We start from the raw sequence: 20,719 nt of genomic DNA on the forward strand, positions 1-20,719 counted from the left end.
GTCCCCAAGTTCCTTTGGTGCTGCACCTAACAAATGTTTGGGCATATGCAAGCCAAGCTGTTCATATAGAGATAATGCGGTTTCAGGTACAGCCTTCATTTTTCCTACCTTCGTAGCCTGCTGTAAATAGAAAGGTAGCATTCCCTTGCTTTTTATGTCCCAGAAAAAAGGTGAAGTACTGTGGGGTTTCTGGGTAACATCCACAATGGGAAAGAAGTTTCAGGTACTATAAAGTTTCAGGTACTATAAAGCACAATGAGGAACAAAATAATGGCTTCTAAAGGCCCAATGCTATTGAAATAGACGGTCGCCTCCGACTTCCTCTGAAGTCAGACGTGACTGCCTATCCAGTGCAGGGCAGCTGAAGAATGGAGGAGAGGATTCCTTCCGTGCTCTGGCTGCCTGCTGTTTTCCTTAGAAGCCTCATTTTGGGCAGCTAAGAGCAGCTTCAGGGAGGGGGTAGGAACGGGGCTGGAGACCACATAGGAAGCTGTCTAAAACAGCTTCCATGGTCTCCTCCCCGTCCCTGGGAACACCCCCTTTTCTCCCTGTCCATGATCCATGTTGCGAGAATGGACAGGCATGAAGGGCCAGCTGCCATGGTTCTCTCCATCCTGGCTACAAGGAGGAGGGGGTGGGGAGCACGGTTTCCTGGCTTCGAGCTCATAATGTTGTCTATGAGCTTGGAACTAGGCAACCAAAAAATCCTCTCTGCCCCAGACACTGTCTGGATTGCTGTCTTAATGCCCTTGAATTGCAGGGATGGACACATGCAGGGATTTTCTTCACCAAAGAAATGGAGGAAGAGGGCTCTTTGGTTATTTTTAAACATTGTAGCCTTTTGTGACTTTCTGGATTTTTTGTAGGGCTGTGCACCGCTTCAGCCCGAGGCCCGAACCCTGAGTTGAAGCGGGCTGCTTCGGGCCACTTTGTGCCCCTTCTGAGGTGAAGTGGAGGGGGCACGAAGCAGCCCGGAGCAGGTTGGGGGCTCAGTGTGCTTCGGCTCACGGCCCAGCCCTCCCCCAGTCCTTACCCGAGTCGCCTTGTCCTCATCGCCGCTGCCTCTGCTGCTGCGTTGCCACTGCCTCTGCCACTGGGCCGTCTCCTGAGGCCTGGACGTGAGGCAACTCTTCTTCCAGGGAGTCGCCATTTTAAAAATGGCGACTCCCTGGAAGAAGAGTCGCCGCGTGTCCAGGCTGCAGGAGGCGGCGGCGGCAGTGGAGGAGCAGCAGAGGAGGCGGTGGCCCAGGTAAGAAGCTAGGGGGTTGCGTGGGGGCGTTGGGGGGAGAACCCGCTTCGGGTTTGGGGCTGAGGAGAGTCACCCCCTCAAATCGGCCCAAGCCAGATTGGGCACACCGCAAAGTGGCTTCCAAGTCAGATCGGGGGTCCCTGCATAGCCCTAATTTTTTTGTAAATGAAACTTGCCGAAATCCATATTAGTGCAATACCTTTATTAGGCCAACTATTAATCTATCATACTAATATGGATTTGGGGATTTTTTTTCATTTGGAATTTTTCTTCTGTCCAACACAGCTGTCTTTGATTTTTTGGGATTAGACATTGGCCTTGAGAGATTGAATTCTTTTGTCATTTTGTGCAAATAGAAAATGCTCAGAGATGTTTGTGATGATGCCATATTTGAGGAGTCATATTTCTTTCTGTTTTTTTTCTTTTTTAGAAGAGCGCCCAGATAAGAAATGTTGGGGTACATGCAAGCGAAGTTGTTCATACGATGAATATGTGGGCTCAAGTACATCCTGTCTTGCTCTCGGCTATGTCTACTGCTGTAAAGAGAGAGGTAACGTCCTTGCATATTTACAGTGGGTTTATTTAGCTTGAAAGTGGGGCTGGAACAAAGAGGCTGCAGGAGGTAAAATGTATGTGTTAAGGTTTGAGGCCTACAGAGGCAAAGGTGGGGGGGCGGGAAAGGTCAGGCTTAGAGGCCTGGAGTTTTCTGTTGGGAGGGGGTAACCCTGAGAGGAGTAGTTTCATTTCTCCAGCTAAGTGTCAGTTTCATTTCTCCACTTACGTTCCATTTCTTCATGTTTGAAGCAGCACTTTTGGTTTTCAGGGAGGAGGGTATATAAAGAGAATGAGAGAGCCAGTAGGAGAGAGATAGCCAGAGCCTGAAGTGGGAGCAGAGTCTGAGGAGTGTGCAGGGAGAAGCAGCCTAGAAAAGTCTAAGGACAGCTAGGGTAAAGGAATTTGCGTTTTGCAACTTTTATTTTCTTCTCCTGCCTTTTGTATCACTCAGCTCTATTGTGTAAATACATTTCACTGCAATTTGTTTGCTTTAAATCTTCTAGTAAACTGTTGCGGTTAAACCCTGTAGAGTGTCAGCCACCCCACGTCTGCAGCATAAACCCCACATTACTGGGAAAGGGAAGTTTAAGAGAAGGAACGTGGGATTCTTAAGGAGGCAAGAGATCCTTAAGGGATTGCTCAGGGGGTCCAAGTCATAAGGGGAACCTTGACAATATGTTAGGGGCCAAAACAATGAAGAGCCCTTTGTGACATTAAGCTTTTTTCTCTCTCCATATGAATGGGAAATGCTGAGTGGTGTTGGTGATGACTTCTTATTTCTGGAACCATCTTTCTTTTTTTGATCTAGTGTCCATAGAATCCTCTGGTACTGCACCTAGGAAATGTTTGGGTAGATGCAAGCCCATGTGTTCATATGGTGAATATATGTCCTTGAGATCATTCTGCAGTGATCCTGGCTTTGTCTACTGTTGTAAAAAGTCAGGTAATATTCCCATGCTTTCTTTGGGCCAGAACAAAGATAATTTATGGGTGGATTTCAGGGTAAGATGCTTAGGAGTTGAGAAGACTTGGGTGGTGTGCAGTGTAATGAATTACTGTCTTTTAAATAGGGATGTACGAAAGTCATCTTTTCGAAGGGTGACATTTGCAGTGGGGGGGAGGCACTCCATCACTCCCTCCGAAATTCTCTCCGGCCGGCTCCGCTCCAGGGCGAATCCGCGGAGCCGCCGGCCAGGGCCGCCCACAGCTGGACATCCGGCCGCTGGGCAGCCTGCACAGGGACACAAATGGCGGCTGCCATAGCCGCCGCCATTTGCATCCCTGTATTTTGCTGTGATAGGCTACGTAAAGATTTATGTAGCCTATCATGGCCAAAAAAAAAAAAGCGAATGCAAATGGCAGCGGCTGCGGCGGCCGCCATTTGCATTCCCTTTTTTTTTGCCATGATAGGCTGAGTAAGTATTTATGTAGCCTATCATGGCAAAAGAGATGGGCGCAAATGGCGGCCACTACAACATTTGCATCCCTCTCTGTTGCCATAATAGGCTAAGTAAATATTTATGTAGCCTATCATGGCTTCCCAGGGACTCAAAAGGCATCAGGGTTATCATTGCGGCTGCCATAGCTGCTGCCATTTGCGTTCCCTTTTTTTTTTGCCGTGATAGGCTACGTAAGTATTTACATAGACTATCACGGCTATAATGAAGAAGCGAATGGTGGCCGCAGATGCAGCCACCATTCGCAAAGCAACGTGAATGGCAGCAGGTAGATGTCCTGTTTCGTGCGCCTTTCGTGGGATGGGGGGGCGGGAGGCTTCGTTCCACTACGGATTTCGGGGGGCTGAATGCACTGGCGTTTGGCCTCACCGAGATCCGTGGCGGAATTCTCTGACATCCCTACTTTTAAAAGTACTTGAATGTGCAAAAATGGAAAAAAACCCTCCGGGATTTGGTTTATTAAAGAAATAGGCAAACAGAGCTCTCTGATTATTTTCTGAAATATCAGGGTTCTGTAAGAGTTTGAATTATTTTGGTTTGTTATGTATAAATGGGACATTTATTTATTTATTTAAAAAATTTCTAGGCCACCTTTCCAGGCAGAAGCTCTCCCAAGGCAGCTCACAGCAATAAAATACATAAAAACATTAAAAGCAATAAAAACATAAACACAATAAAATAGCAATAAAAGCAACAATAAAAGCCAAGAATAAAACCAATAATAACAGTAAAAACAGCAACAAGAGCAGTCATATCCAGAGAAGGCCACGGTAAAATAATATTTTTTCAAGGCCTTCTTAAAAGCCTGCAATGACAGAGCATGGTGGACCTCCGATGCCAACTTGTTCCAAAAGTGTGGGGCCACTGCAAAGAAGGTCCTCTCCCATGTGGTCACCCCCTTAACGGCTGTCATGAGTGGGCAAATGAGAAGGGCTTCTCTTTCTGAACTTAAATTGCGGGCACGTTGATATGGGTGAAGGCGGTCCTTCAAGTAACTTGGTCCCAAACTGTTTAAGACTTTAAAGGTCAAAAACAGCACTTTAAATTAGAAATGCTTAAAGATGTTGTTAATGACTTGTTATTTAATTTAATAGCATTTATTAAATCTGAAAACTGAAATCACCCCTGTGGCGCTCCATACTGGAGAATCCAAGGGGTTGAGCAATATTCCCCAAGCATCACTTTCTGGAGCCAACAGTCCAAGTAGGAGCAAAATCACTGCAATGCAGTGCCTCCCACTCCCAAATCAGACAATTGCCCCAGAAGGATATCATGGTCAATGGTATCGAAAGCTGCCAAGAGATCAAGGAGAATCAACAAGGTCACACTCCCCCTGTCTTTCTCCTGACATAGGTCATCATACAAGGCTGTTTCTGTGCCAAAACCCAGCCTGAACCCCAGCTGAAATGGATCTAGATAATCAGTCTCATCCACGAGTGTTTGGAGCTGTTGGCAGCCACCCGCTCAGGAACCTCGCCTAGGAAAGGAACATTTGCCACTGGCGTAAAATTATTAAGATTTTCCAGGCACAGGGAGGATATCTTTAGGAGTGGTCTAACCACCACCTCTTTGAGACGGCCTGGGATCACTCCCTCTCAAAGGAGGCATTTATCACCTTCCTTCCCTGCCAGTTTTTCTTAATCCAAGAGGGTCAAGCATCCAATACGGAAGTAGTTGCACAAACCAGTGCAAGCACCTTGTCAACATCCTCGAGCTGTACCAACTGAAACTCATCCAAGAAAACTGGACAAGGCTGTGCTCTGGACACCTCACCAGATTCACCTGCTGTAACACTGGAGTCTAAGTCCTGGCAGACTTTTTATCCTGGAAGTGCCTAGCAAAGGAATTACACTGTGCCCAGATGGGTCTACAGTGTCCTTAGGGCTAGTATGTAATAGGCCACAAATGACCCTGAAAAGCTCAGCTGGGCAGCATATGGAAGACTGAATGGAGGCAGTGAAATGTTGTTTCTTTGCTGCCCTCACTGCCCCTGAGTATACCTTACCATAGGCACACACCAGGGTTCGATTGCACCCACTAGGAGTTCTCCGTCTGTACTCAAGAGTCAAAGAACTATACAGGAAAGATCTGAATGTCCCTGATAGCCATGAGAGTGCGGTCACTGAACTTGAGCCGGACATCCTAGAGAGTGAAGACAAGTGGGCCTTAGGAAGCATTAGTAACAACAAAGCTAGCGGAGATGACAGTATTCCAGCTGAGCTATTTAAAATCCTAAAAGATGATGCTGTTAAAGTGCTGCACTCAATATGCCAACAAATCTGGAACACTCAACAATGGCCGCAAGACTGGAAAAGGTCAGTTTACATTCCAATTCCAAAGAAGGGCAACACCAAAGGGTGTTCAAACTACCGCACAATTGCACTCATTTCACATGCCAGCAAGGTGATGCTCAAAATCCTACAAGCTAGGCTTCAGCAGTATGCGAACCGAGAACTACCGAAAGTACAAGCTGGGTTTCAAAGAAGCAGAGGAACTAGAGATCAAATTGCCAACTTTGGCTGGATCATGGAGAAAGCAAGAGAATTCCAGAAAAACGTCTATTTCTGCTTCATTGACTACGCTAAAGCCTTTGATTGTGTGGATCACAACAAACTGTGGCAAATTCTTAAAGTGATGGGAGTACCAGACCACCTTATCTGTCTCCTGAGAAACCTTTATGAGGGTCAAGAAGCAGCAGTAAGAACTAGACACAGAACAACCGATTGGTTCAAAATTGGGAAAGGAGTACGACAAGGCTGCATATTGTCGCCCTGCTTATTTAACTTATATGCAGAGTACATCATGAGAAACGCCGGGTTGGATGAATCACAGGTCGGAATTAAGATTGCTGGGAGAATTATCAACAACCTCCGATATGCAGACGATACCACCCTAATGGCAGAAAGTGAAGAGGATCTCAAGAGCCTCTTGTTGAGAGTGAAAGAGGAGAGTGCAAAAGCTGGTTTGAAACTCAACATTAAAAAAACGAAGATCATGGCATCTGGCCCCATCATGTCCTGGCATATAGAAGGGGAAGAAATGGAAGCAGTGACAGATTTTATTTTCTTGGGCTCCAAGATCACCGCAGACGGTGACTGTAGCCATGAAATTAAAAGACGCTTGCTCCTTGGGAGGAAAGCTATGGCAAACCTAGAGAGCATAGTAAGAAGCAGAGACATCACCTTGCCGACAAAGGTTCGTATAATCAAAGCTATGGTTTTCCCAGTAGCAACGTATGGCTGTGAGAGCTGGACTATAAGGAAGGCTGAGCGCCGAAGAATTGATGCTTTCGAACTGTGGTGCTGGAGAAGACTCTTACGAGTCCCCTGGACTGCAAGGAGGTCAAATCGGTCCATCCTAAAGGAAATCAACCCTGAGTGCTCATTGGAAGGACAGATACTGAAGCTGAAGCTGAAATATTTTGGCCACCTAATGCGAAGAGAAAACTCTCTGGAAAAGACCCTGATGCTGGGAAAGACTGAAGGTAAAAGGAGAAGGGGATGGCAGAGGATGAGATGGCTAGACAGCATCACCGATGCAATGAATATGGACTTGAGCACGCTCCAGGAGAGAGCGCAGGACAGGAAGGCCTGGCATGCTATGGTCCATGGGGTCACGAAGAGTCGGACACGACTGAACGACTGAACAACAACAACAACAACTCAAGAGTCAAGACATCTCCTATTTTGTTTCATTGCTTTCAGCTCCAGGGTATATCATGGAGCAGTCTGAGCTCTACTCAGGAGAGGGCACTCAGGAACAATCATGTAATCCATCCAGGTCATTTCTGCATTCCACAGATCAACCAGTGTTTCAACAGGAGAGCCAGCCATATCAGCCAGAAAGCTCCCCAGAGCCCTCTGGAAACCATCTGGACCCATTAGCCTCTGGGGGGGAGACCTTCTTAAGAGGTCCCCCACCCCTGAAGAAAACTTGTTGTTGTTGTTGTTCAGTCGTTCAGTCGTGTCCAACTCTTCGTCACCCCATGGACCATAGCACGTCAGGCCTTCCTGTCCTGCGCTCTCTCCCGGAGCGTGCTCAAGTTCATATTCATTGCATCCATGATGCTATCTAGCCATCTCATCCTCTGCCGTCCCCTTCTCCTTTTGCCTTCAGTCTTTCCCAGCATCAGGGTCTTTTCCAGGGAGTTTTTTCTTCGCATTAGGTGGCCAAAATATTGGAGCTTCAGCTTCATTATCTGTCCTTCCAATGAGCACTCAGGGTTGATTTCCTTTAGGATGGATTGATTTGACCTCCTTGCAGTCCAGGGGACTCGTAAGAGTCTTCTCCAGCACCACAGTTCGAAAGCATCAATTCTTCGGCGCTCAGCCTTCCTTATAGTCCAGCTCTCACAGCCATACATTACTACTGGGAAAACCATAGCTTTGATTAGACGGACCTTTGTCGGCAAGGTGATGTCTCTGCTTCTTACTATGCTGTCTAGGTTGGCCATAGCTTTCCTCCCCAGGAGCAAGCGTCTTTTAATTTCATGGCTACAGTCACCATCTGCGGTGATCTTGGAGCCCAAGAAAGTAAAATCTGTCACTGCTTCCATTTCTTCCCCTTCTATATGCCAAGAAGTGATGGGGCCAGATGCCATGATCTTCGTTTTTTTAATGTTGAGTTTCAAACCAGCTTTTGCACTCTCCTCTTTCACCCTCAACAAGAGGCTCTTGAGATCCTCTTCGCTTTCTGCCATTAGGGTGGTATCGTCTGCATATCAGAGGTTGTTGATAATTCTCCTGGCAATCTTAATCCCGACCTCTGATTCATCCAACCCGGCATTTCTCATGATGTACTCTGCATATAAGTTAAATAAGCAGGGTGACAATATGCAGCCTTGTCGTACTCCTTTCCCAATTTTGAACCAATCGGTTGTTCCATGTCTGGTTCTTACTGTTGCTTCTTGACCCTCGTACAGGTTTCTCAGGGGACAGGTAAGGTGGTCTGGTACTCCCATCACTTTAAGAATTTGCCACAGTTTGTTGTGATCCACACAATCAAAGGCTTTAGCGTAGTCAATGAAGCAGAAATAGACGTTTTTCTGGAATTCTCTTGCTTTCTCCATGATGCAGCGAATGTTGGCGATTTGATCTCTAGTTCCTCTGCCTCTTCGAAACCCAGCTTGTACTTCCGGTAGTTCTCGGTTCGCATACTGCTGAAGCCTAGCTTGTAGGATTTTGAGCATCACCTTGCTGGCATGTGAAATGAGCGCAATTGTGCGGTAGTTTGAACACTCTTTGGCGTTGCCCTTCTTTGGAATTGGAATGTAAACTGACCTTTTCCAGTCTTGTGGCCACTGTTGAGTATTCCAGATTTGTTGGCATATTGAATGCAGCACTTTAACAGCATCATCTTTTAGGATTTTAAATAGCTCAGCTGGAATACTGTCATCTCCGCTAGCTTTGTTGTTACTAATGCTTCCTAAGGCCCACTTGACTTCACTCTCTAGGATGTCCGGCTCAAGTTCAGTGACCGCACTATCATGGCTATCAGGGACATTCAGATCTTTCCTGTATAGTTCTTCTGTGTATTCTTGCCACCTCTTCTTAATCTCATCTGCTTCTGTTAGGTCCCTGCCTTCTTTGTCCTTTATCATGCCCGTCTTTGCACAAAACGTTCCCTTGAGATCTCCGATTTTCTTGAAGAGATCTCTAGGCTTTCCCATTCTGTTGTTTTCCTCGATTTCTTTGCATTGTTCATTTAAGAAGGCCTTCTTGTCTCTCCTTGCTATTTTCTGGAACTCTGCATTCAGTTGGGTATATCTTCCCCTTTCTCCCTTGCTTTTCGCTTCCCTTCTTTCGTGAGCTACTTGTAAAGCCTCATCAGACAGCCACTTGGCTTTCTTGCATTTCTTTTTCTTTGGGATGGATTGAGTTGCTGCCTCCTGAACAATGTTACGGACCTCCGTCCATAGTTCCTCAGGCACTCTGTCTATCAGGTCTAATCCCTGAAATCTATTCCTCACCTCCACTGTATATTCATGAGGGATATGATTTAGGTCATACCTGAACGGTTTAGTGGTTTTCCCGACGTTCTTCAATTTAAGACGAAATTTTGCAAGAAGCAGCTCATGATCTGAGCCACAGTCAGCTCCAGGTCTTGTTTTGACTGACTGTATGGAGCTTCTCCATCTTTGGCTGCAAAGGACATAATCAATCTGATTTCGATATTGACCATCTGGTGACGTCCATGTGTAGAGTCGCCTCTTGTGCTGTTGGAAAAGAGTGTTTGCTATGATCAGCATGTTCTCTTGGCAAAACTCTATTAGCTTTTGTCCTGCTTCATTTTGTACACCAAGGCCATGCCTGCCTGTTATCCCGGTGATTTCTTGATTTCCTACTTTAGCATTCCAATCCCCTATGATGAAGAGGACATCTTTTTTTGGTGTTAGTTCTAGAAGGTGTTGTAGGTCTTCATAAAACCGATCAACCTCAGCTTCTTCGGCCTCAGTGGTTGGGGCATAGACTTGAATTACTGTGATGTTGAATGGTTTGCCTTGGATTCGTACTGAGATCATTCTATCATTTTTAAGATTGTACCCCAGTACTGCTTTTCCCACCCTTTTGTTGACTATGAGTGCTACTCCATTTCTTCTAAGGGATTCTTGCCCACAATAGTAGATATGATGGTCACCTGAATTAAATTCGCCCATGCCTGTCCATTTTAGTTCGCTGATTCCCAAGATGTTGATGTTCAATCTTGCCATCTCATGTTTGACCACCTCCAGCTTACCTTGATTCATTGATCTGACATTCCAGGTTCCTAAACAATATTGTTCTTTACAGCATCGGACTTTCTTTTCACCACCAGACACATCCACAGCTGAGTGTCCTTTCGGGTTTGGCCCAGCCGCTTCACTCTTTCTGGCGCTACTTGGAAATACCCTCTGCTCTTCCCCAGTAGCATATTGGACACCTTCCGACCTGAGGGGCTCATCTTCCGGCGTCATCTCTTTTAGCCTTGTGATACGTTCCACGGGGTTTTCTTGGCAAGAATACTGGAGTGGGTTGCCATTTCCTTCTCCAGTGGACCACATTTTGTCAGAACTCTCTGCCATGACCTGTCCGTCTTGGGTGGCCCTGCACGGCATAGCTTATGGCTTCACTGAGTTACGCAAGCCCCTTCGCCACAACAAGGCAGTGATCCATGAAGGGATCATGGCAGAAAACTACCATAAGTCTAAACCTCAGTAAACAGTGATCTGACCGTGACAGAAGGACTGAAACAAAGTCCCCTCCCCTTCAGAACACCATCTCCATGTCCGGTTGAGAAAACCAGGTCTAGAGTATGCCCCACTACATGCGTTGGGCCGATGACATGTTGGAACAGTCCCATGGTTGTCATGGAGACCATGAAATCCTGAGCCACCCCTGACAAGGTGCCCTCAGCATGAATGTTGAGATCCCCCAGAACCAACAGTCTGGGGGATCTCAACAATACACCCAAGACCACCTCTGTCAGCTCAGCTAGGAACTCCTATAGACTACAGCAACCCCTGGTCCCCAGCCCTCAAGTCTTCGTTGATGCTGAGCCCAGTACCCCGGTGGGCAGAGTTGAGAGAGACCAACTCCTCCCTGCTCACCCACCCAGGTCTTGGTTATGCATGCCAGATATTTGATGAACCATATTTATTTCCCCCCAGTTTCCTCCAGTTTCTCCTTTCATCAACGGCCCAAATCCACCAAGGTTGTAGCTAAGAAATGTAGATGCAAGCCAGAGTGTACCTATGGTGAATATAAATCTTCAGGAGGATTTTGCAATCATTCTTATCCTTTTTACTGCTGCAGCATGTCAGGTAACATTCTCTCTTTTTTGTTACATGCCAGAATAATTAAGATTTCTGGGGGATTTCTGGGGAAGTGGCAAAGGGTATGAGAAAATGAGGGTAGTACTTTGGAGTACAATTTCAGACTGAAGGAGTGGCTTTTAAAAGATGCTGAATTTTCACAGATGGGCAGTGATGGATTTGCTTTATCAAAGAATGGAAAAAGAAGTTTCTATATGAAGGAAATTGGCAGGAGCCAAGGGCACTCCCGTCCCGCAGCCCACTGAGGGCTTCCTCATTAAGGAAAGAGTTTTCATGTACTGTAAAGCAGAATGAATGAATGGCTTTTGAATGCCCTTGAATTTGGGGAATCAGGCATTTTTTCCCTTGATTTTTCTGAATTGCACTTATGGTCTTGAGAGTTTGAATTCTCTCATGCCTGCCCCCTCACCCCAATTGTAAATGGGAAATGATTAGAAATATTGGTTATAATCTCTTACTTGAGGAACTTTATTTCCTTTTGGATATTTACTTATTTATTCAATTTGTACCCTACCTTTCCACCAAGAAAATGGCGCTCTTGGTGGAATAAGGCAAAAAGTAGGTAAAGCATCCACAGAAGTCTCTGGATTCATAGGTGCTGGATTTCAGAAATTTCCTGGTAAATGTAAGATAGGGATGGGTTGACTCACCTCTGCCAGTCCCCACTGGGTGTTCACCGAACCGCTTCTGCCACCCGTGCCTGCTTGCAGCATGGTGCGACCCACTGAATGGCCCAGCAAGTGCCTGGTGGCTGCCTCTCTCCTTAGTGAGCCACCATTTTGCATAAAAATGGCAGCTCGAGTTTTTCTGTAAAAGCAATGAAATTCAATAGTGATAAATGAGAAGTTCTGCACCTAAGAAAAAGAAAACAAAGGCACAGTTACAAGATGGGGGATACTTGGCTCAACAATACTACAGGTGAGAAGGATCTTGGAATTGTTGTCAATCACAAGCTGAATATAAGCCAACAATGTGATGTGGCTGCAAAAAAGGCAAATGTCATTTTGGGCTGCATTAATAGTATAGCTCCCAAATCCCATGAAGTACTAGTTTCCCTCTGCTCAGCACTGGTTAGGCCTAATTTTGACTCCTGCGTCCAGTTCTGGGCACTACACTTTAAGAAGGATGCAGACAAACTGGAGAGGGTTCAGAGGAGGGCAACGAAGATGATCGGGGGACTGGAAACAAAGCCCTATGAGGAGAGACTGAAAGAACTGGGCATGTTTAGCCTTGAGAAGAGAAGACTGAGGGGAGATGTGATAGCGCTCTTCAAATACTTGAAGGGTTGTCACCGAAAGGAAAGCCAGGATCTCTTCTCAATCCTCCCAGAGTGCAGGACACAGAACAATTGGCTCAAGTTACAAGAAGCCAGATTCCGACTGAACATCAGGGAAAACTTCCTGACTGTTAGAGCAATACAACAATGGAACCGATTACCTAGGGAGGTGGTGGGCTCTCCCACACTGGAGGCATTCAAGATGAGGCTGGACAGCCATCTGTCAGGGATGCTCTTACTTGGATTCCTGCATCGAGCAGGGGGTTGGACTCGATGGTCTTGTAGGCCCCTTCCAACCCTACTATTCTATGATTCTAATGTTGCATAAATGGTGGCCATCAAGGGGCCATTGACACAACATTACAGGTGTCAGTGGACCATATATGCAACGCAAATGTTGCGTAAATGACCCCTTCAAGACCACCATTTATACAACATTACTTTTTATGGAGAAATCCAGAGCTGACATTTTTTTGCAAAATTGCAGCTCGGTGAGGGGATGGGCAGCCGCCAGGAGCTTGTGGACTGTGTGGCACTCAACGAATGGCCCGGTTAGGGTGTGACGGCTTGGTGAGTGGGTCCCATGAGGCCGAGTGGGGGCTGGGGTGGGTCTGCTGGACTCCATCCACCTCTGGCAACATTCCTGCACCATTCCTAATGTAAGACAAGATGTTCATATGGTTAATATGTGCCCCCAAGAATATCCTGCATTGTTCCTGGCATCCACATCTCTTGTAAAAAAACAAAAACAGGTAATATGCTTTCATATATGCTATGGGTCAGAGCAACAATGATTTTTCGATGTGGATGGTGTAGAATAAGTTATATTTCAAAACATATAATATGTAAATAAAATTTAAAAGAATGAATGAGGTAATGAACCCCTAGGAATGAATTGGCAATCTGAGTCTCCTTCCAGCCTCAGTTATCTTATGAAACTCTTTCCCATTGGGAAGTCCCTTTCAGGCCTAACAGATCCTGGCCTTTGAAAAGATGACTCTTCAGTTTCTCGCTTCATAGGTTTTCTTGCTGAATTAACCAAGCTGTTCTGATATATACATATATATATATATATATATACACACACACACACACACACACACACACATATTTCTATATATTTATATTTATATAAATAATATAAATATATAATATATATTAAGTATATATTATATAAGGGCCGCGGTGGCTTAGCGGTGAAGACGCTGAACTGCAGACCGGAAGGTTGGCAGAACAGCAGTTCGAGACCCGAGTGCCACGTGACGGAGTGAGTGACGGAGTGAAGATGGAACCATCTTCAGTCCCAGCTCCTGCGAGCCTAGCAGTCCGAAAGCAAGAAATTGCAAGTAGATAAATAGGTACCGCTTCGGCGGGAAAGGTAACAGCGTTCCGTGCACCTCGGTGTTCAGTCATGTCCACGGAAGTGTCTTCGGACAGCGCTGGCTCTTTGGCTTAGAAACGGGGATGAGCACCGCACCCTAGAGTCAGACACGACTGGTTGGGGACACCTTTACCTTTTATATAAGTAAATATATAAATATATATAAGTAAATATATAATAAGTATATTTATATACAAATATTTGTATATATTTACATACAAAGAGTACGTGGTTGATGAGTTAAGATTGTATTTATCTTCTTCTCTGTTTAGCAGGGTAGGCAGACTAGAAAACGGTATGCTGCAGAACTGAAAAAGAATCTTATCAATCCCAACATAAAAGATGGATTCCTTCTTCGGCGTCAGTCTGATGAACGCAATATGTGGCATAGCGATTTAGAAGAATCTTTTGAGCTCCTGCAATGTCTTCCAGAAAGTAAACTTCCTGTTCCATATAACAATGCTTTGACTTTCTTCTCCTAATAAAATGAAAACTGTTGTGCAGATGAACTCTTCTGCCATGTTTTGTATATAAAGAGGGAGGCAGAGGTGCCTTGTTTATGTGCTGCTCTATAGTGAAACAAAATATTCCTTGATTTCCCTTCCTAATGGCTGCAAAAGAAAGGAACCCAATCTGGAAGGAATACACACAGCTATTGCTGGCCCTTGCCATCTGCCATGCTTTTGATTCGATGCAAGTGATTTTATTTTTACTTGGAGCAAGAAGGAATCGGCTGACAATGGTCGTAATGATGTTCCAGTTGCTTTTAACATCAATGGCCTTTTGATTCCATCCTGTATATTATTATTATTATTATTGCATCTGCCACACTTAGATTTTATAAAGGAAAACTCTTCTTCATATATATATTGGTGAGGAGCTGTAGCTCAGTGGTAGAGCATATGCTTTGCATGAAGAAAGTCCCAGGTTCAACCCTCAGTGTCTCCAGATAGGGCAGGAAAAACATCTGCCTGAAATGTTAGAGGCAGAAACCGCTGTAGTCAGTGTTGACAATAGTGACTTGACTGGGCCAGTCCAGTATAATGACTGGACTGAGTCATTATACTTATGACTCAGTATAAGGCAGCTGCCTATGTTAACAACAACAACAACAATAATTTTGCCAATAAGAACGAGATTTAAAAAAATGAATGTAGGAGGAACCAAAACTGACACATTCATCCATCTAGACTCAGGGCTCTGAGTAGGGATGCTGGAGAAATTTGAGATGGATTAAAATGAGCTTGGATTTCTAAGAATCCGACCTGTGGAATCCGCTGCGGAGCGCCCCTCTCATGTTGCGCAGAGTCTGTGGACTTTCAGATGATTTTTTTTACTTTCCCGAGAAATTTACTCATATAAATCCATAGAAAAATACGAAAGTTTCTGCTGAGGAAACGTTGAATGGAATGGGGGACAATACACTAAATGTTACGTACTGAGGTAAATTATATAAATTCCTACAGAAATACTTATGTAAATAAAAAAAAAAAATTCGCATCTGTCTGTGGGCAGATGATGGAACAAAAGGTGCCTGACAATCCAAGAAACACAGACAGAGCAGATTTTACACAGTCTGTACATCCTTTGCTCTGAGTGCCTCGCTCTTGATACCCCTGTGTATTCAACCCTGTGTATTCAACCCTGAATAAACCCTGGTCGTGCTGAATTAGGGCGGCCAACTTTTGTTTCTTTTTCTTTTCTGACAGGCTCCTCATCTTTTACAGCGATATGTTGGGGAGGTACAACATGGTCGTCTCCATGCTGTGCTTAGCTGTGGATATTGAATTTTGTTGGTGTGGATGAGTCATAATTTTGTTTCAGTTTGTTCCTGATAAGAATTTAGCAAAATCACCTACTTCTTCATATAAGAGAGAGAAAGAACTTGAGCTGCTGCTGCTGCTTCTTCTTCTTCTTCTTCTTCTTCTTCTATTTATTTTTACAATATTTATATACTGCTCCACATCAGAAGATTTTGGAGCGGTGAGCAACAAAGATAAAAGAATAAAACACCAGGTTAAAACAGTTAAAATGGTTAATACATTAAAAAAAAAATCCAAGTCAGATTATATGCTTTGTGGGTGTTTCGTGACCTATCAACCATTCCCCCACCCTGGAAATTGTTTTGAGCAATTGCACAGGAGGGGGGATATTTAGGCCTTTCCCTTTCATCATGTTCTCAAGCCAGGCTACTACCTAGGGGAAACAAATAACGATACCTGTTATGGTGAAGTGCTGAGAAGGAGGGTGCCATCCCTACTAAGCAGAAACTGAAGGAGGAGAGAGACCTGATACCCTCCTTGGTAGATGTCGGGATTTTGGGGTATGGGTTTGCCAGGATAGCATAATGCAGACATGCACTGTGGAATGACCAGCAGGGCTCACTCTTAAGGATGTTGGAGAAGTCCGCAATGGAAGCAAATTAATTCTGATTTCTATGAATCTGACCTGTGCATTCCTCAGTGGACCAGCTTTTCCCGAGTCATGCAATTCTATGGAAATGTGCTCCCCTCCCCTCCCCTCCCCTCCTCTCTCTCTCTTTTTTTTTACTTTCTGGAATTTTATGCAAATCATAGAATCATAGAATAGTAGGGTTGGGAGGGGCCTACAAGGCCATTGGGTCCAACCCCCTGCTCAATGCAGGAATCCAAGTCAGAGCATCCCCGACAGATGGCTGTCCAGCCCCATCATAGAATGTAGTCATAGAAAAAATGCTGCCACCACCTTCAGGGGATATTTTGGTATTCAAAGAGCTTTGCACTAGGGATGCTGGAGAAATCCGCTTTGGACTCAAATAAGGCCAGATTCCCAAGAACCTGACCTGTGGGGTCTGCAGTGGACTGGCTCCCTTACCTCTGCGTCTGCTGGGCTCTGATTTGGATGGCTTCCAGGTTTAAAAAAGACAAGGTTGCCGAATGGCAGCTGCCATTCGCGGAGCTTGGGAAAATCGCAGTTGTAAATTATTATTATTATTATTATTATTATTATTATTATTATTATTATATTTATATCCTGCCTTTTCCCCAATACTGGGACTCAAGGCGGCCTTACGTTAAACTGCTACAATTAAAACCTATACATAGAAATATAAATACAACTGTATAAAAGTTAAAAATATAATTAAATCATCAATATTAAAATTGTAAAGATATTAAAATCCTGCATTGAGCAGGGGGTTGGACTCAATGGCCTTGTAGGCCCCTTCCAACCCTACTATTCTATGATTCTATGACAAAACATTAAAAGACAACCAGAACAACAAAAATGGTATCCATACGTTGCATTTTCCCAGGTCCAGACTAGTTATCCCCAAAGGCCTGCTGGAATAAAAAAGTTTTTGCATGCCTGCGAAAACATATCAAGGATGGTGCCACTCTCACCTCCCTGGGAAGGGAGTTCCAGAGCCTTGGGGCAGCCACCGAGAAGGCCCTCTCCCGCATTCCCACCAGGCGTGCCTGTGATGATGGCGGGATGGCAAGAAGGGCTTCCCCTGAAGATCTCAGGGCACGAGTAGGCTCATAAGGAAGAATACGGTCTTTCAGATACCTGGACCCGAGCCGTATAGGGCTTTATAGGACATAACCAGCACTTTGAATTGTGCCTGGAAACAAACTGGGAGCCAGTGAAGCTGTTTTAACAGGGGAGTTGTATGCTCCCTGTAACCAGCTCCAGTCAGCAGTCTGGCCGCAGTTCTTTGGACCAGCTGAAGTTTCCGAACACTCTTCTGAGGCAGCCCCACGTAGAGTGCGTTACAGTAATCCAAACGGGATGTAACTAAGGCATGTGTCACTGTGGCCAAGTCAGACATCTCAAGGAACGGGCGCAGCTGGCGCACTAGCTTTAACTGTGCAAATGCACTCCTGGCCACTGCTGAAACCTGGGCATCCAGGCTCAGGGCTAAATCCAGAAAATTGCGTATTTTATGCCATTTGTGGCTGTAAAGCAGTTAATCTACTGAAGTGCAGCTATAAAAGTGCTTTATAGCTTGAAGCACAGATGTAAGTGCTTTATGGCCACAAATGGCACCACTTCATGATGCTTCCTGGTAGAGATATTGGGTTCCCATCTGTCTTCAGTCACCACTCAGCAGCAGTGGTCTCTTATTTCCCATTGTATCACTTTGCATGCTGCTGCTGGTTGATGCCTTTTCAGTGCTCATATGAATCAACCATCAGATACTCTAATGAATAAGTCCAGGTTTGGAATTGCTCATGGGTTAGGAGAACAGGGACAGGAAAGGGTGGGACAAGACTGTCAACAGTAGTGTTTCTTCCTCCATCCCCCAAAGTGTCTCCCCCATCAGCTTCTGTGGCATGGGAATTGTTAGCCACTATAAATAGGGATGGTGGAGAATTCTGCCATGGACTTCAGTGAGGTTGGATTCTTTAGAATCCGGCCCCCCGGAGTCCGTGGCAGAATGGACTACCCCCCTGCCACCCCCTGAAATCCCTGGAATGGACCTACCTGGCAGCGGCTCCGGCAGTGGCTCCGGCGGTGGCTCCGGGTCTTCTTCTGGGCTGCTGTGGCTGCAAATGGCGGCTGTCGTAGCGGCTACCATTTGTGTCCCTGCTTTAACTGTGATAGGCTACGTAAATATTTATGTAGCCTATCACGGCTAAAGCGGGGATGCAAATGGTAGCCGCTACGCCATTTGCATCCCTGTCTTTTGCTGTGATAGGCTATGTAGATATATACGTAGCCCATTATGGGCTAGTGTAGGGACGCAAATGGCATCCCCTATGCAGGATGCCATTTGCGTCTGCAGCAGCCCGGCAGCGGGTGGAGGCCCTGCTGTGGATCGGCCCAGCCAGCAGCTCTCTGGACTGGGTGTGGAGTGGAGCTGGCCAGGCAGGATTCTGGGCGGAGGACCAGATTGCCTCCCCCCACCTGTGGACCCCAGCTGAGCCAGGTAAGTGGGGTTTCGTACACCCCTAACTATAAGCAGATGGTGACAACTGGGTATTAGGGATGTATGAGAAAGTAATTTCAGTTTGTTTTGTATCAGGATTTACTTGGTTCACACCTCCCAGACTGAATGCACACTCAAACATGATCTGTGGTTGAAATATTTGCACTTCCAAGCTTGCGCTTCCAAGCTTCATGTGATCTGAAGACTCAAAAACATGTGTTTGGCAACATTTGAAAAATGCACAAGAAAAACACGGACTCTGAAAAAATGCACATGGACATGCTTTAATCAATGGGATAAGAATACATAATTGCAATGATGTGCACAATTGATGTCAACATCTGGGAAAACATGCACAAAAATATGCAAGAATTTTCCTGACCCCCCCCCCAAAAAAAACAAAGACCACAATCTGATACAGACAGACACAAAATGGGATGACCTAAATCATTCCAAACATTTTTCGATATGGATGGCATTGGTTGCCAATTGGGTGCTTGTGCTGTGGAACAGTAGCTTCAGTTTCATAGCCTTCATGTGTCTATTCCAGCAACAGACAAATCTGGGTCTTAGGTAGGGATGGCGGAGAATTCCGCCACGGATTTCAGTGAGGCCGGATGCACTGGCATTCGGCCCCCTGAAATCCGTGGCAGAACGGCCTGCCCCCCCATCCCCCCGCGGATTCCCCCCAGGACGAGGCTTACCTGGGGCGGATGTTCTGGATGGTGGCAGGTCCGGCGGTGGCGGCTGGTCTTTCGACCAGCTGCCGCAGCCGCCATTTGCATCCTGGTCTTTGCCGTGATAGGCTACGTAAGTACTTACGTAACCTATCACGGCTTGTTGTTGTTCAGTCGTTCAGTCGTGTCCGACTCTTCGTGACCCCATGGACCATAGCACGCCAGGCCTTCCTGTCCTGCGCTCTCTCCCGGAGCGTGCTCAAGTTCATATTCATTGCATCCGTGATGCTATCTAGCCATCTCATCCTCTGCCGTCCCCTTCTCCTTTTGCCTTCAGTCTTTCCCAGCATCAGGGTCTTTTCCAGGGAGTTTTCTCTTCGCATTAGGTGGCCAAAATATTGGAGCTTCAGCTTCATTATCTGTCCTTCCAATGAGCCGTCCGGGTTGATTTCCTTTAGGATGGACTGATTTGACCTCCTTGCAGTCCAGGGCACTCGTAAGAGTCTTCTCCAGCACCAGAGTTCGAAAGCATCAATTCTTCGGCGCTCAGCCTTCCTTATAGTCCAGCTCTCACAGCCATACATTACTACTGGGAAAACCATAGCTTTGATTAGACGGACCTTTGTCGGCAAGGTGATGTCTCTGCTTCTTACTATGCTGTCTAGGTTGGCCATAGCTTTCCTCCCAAGGAGCAAGCGTCTTTTAATTTCATGGCTACAGTCACCGTCTGCGGTGATCTTGGAGCCCAAGAAAGTAAAATCTGTCACTGCTGCCATTTCTTCCCCTTCTATATGCCAGGAAGTGATGGGGCCAGATGCCATGATCTTCGTTTTTTTAATGTTGAGTTTCAAACCAGCTTTTGCACTCTCCTCTTTCACCCTCAACAAGAGGCTCTTGAGATCCTCTTCGCTTTCTGCCATTAGGGTGGTATCGTCTGCATATCGGAGGTTGTTGATAATTCTCCCAGCAATCTTAATTCCGACCTCTGATTCATCCAACCCGGCATTTCTCATGATGTACTCTGCATATAAGTTAAATAAGCAGGGTGACAATATGCAGCCTTGTCGTACTCCTTTCCCAATTTTGAACCACTCGGTTGTTCCATGTCTGGTTCTTACTGTTGCTTCTTGACCCTCGTACAGGTTTCTCAGGAGACAGGTAAGGTGGTCTGGTACTCCCATCACTTTAAGAATTTGCCACAGTTTGTTGTGATCCACACAATCAAAGGCTTTAGCGTAGTCAATGAAGCAGAAATAGACATTTTTCTGGAATTCTCTTGCTTTCTCCATGATGCAGCGAATGTTGGCGATTTGATCTCTAGTTCCTCTGCCTCTTCGAAACCCAGCTTGTACTTCCGGTAGTTCTCGGTTCGCATACTGCTGAAGCCTAGCTTGTAGGATTTTGA

At 45.7% G+C, this 20,719-nt stretch overlaps 1 protein-coding gene across 3 annotated transcripts in view; it reads left to right on the forward strand.

Annotated features, from left to right (window-relative positions):
• The window catches only part of LOC146360298 (uncharacterized), a 28,200-nt gene extending 13,966 nt beyond the window's left edge, over positions 1-14,234 (forward strand). The window contains exons 5-8 of one of the 3 annotated variants that reach the window (XM_084832898.1): positions 1,680-1,799; positions 2,613-2,747; positions 10,907-11,059; positions 14,001-14,234. In XM_084832898.1, the coding sequence (XP_084689024.1) occupies positions 1,680-1,799; positions 2,613-2,747; positions 10,907-11,059; positions 14,001-14,008 (416 nt within the window). In that variant the 3' untranslated portion in view covers positions 14,009-14,234. The remainder of the gene's footprint in view (positions 1-1,679; positions 1,800-2,612; positions 2,748-10,906; positions 11,060-14,000) is intronic. The other 2 variants (XM_084832905.1, XM_084832888.1) reach the window with 2 other exon arrangements.
• The last annotated feature ends 6,485 nt before the right edge of the window (positions 14,235-20,719 follow it).

Source organism: Heloderma suspectum, chromosome 1, assembly GCF_057233095.1.
Source record: "Heloderma suspectum isolate Gila_16-S chromosome 1, 16-S_ref, whole genome shotgun sequence".
Taxonomy (NCBI): Eukaryota; Metazoa; Chordata; class Lepidosauria; order Squamata; family Helodermatidae; genus Heloderma; species Heloderma suspectum.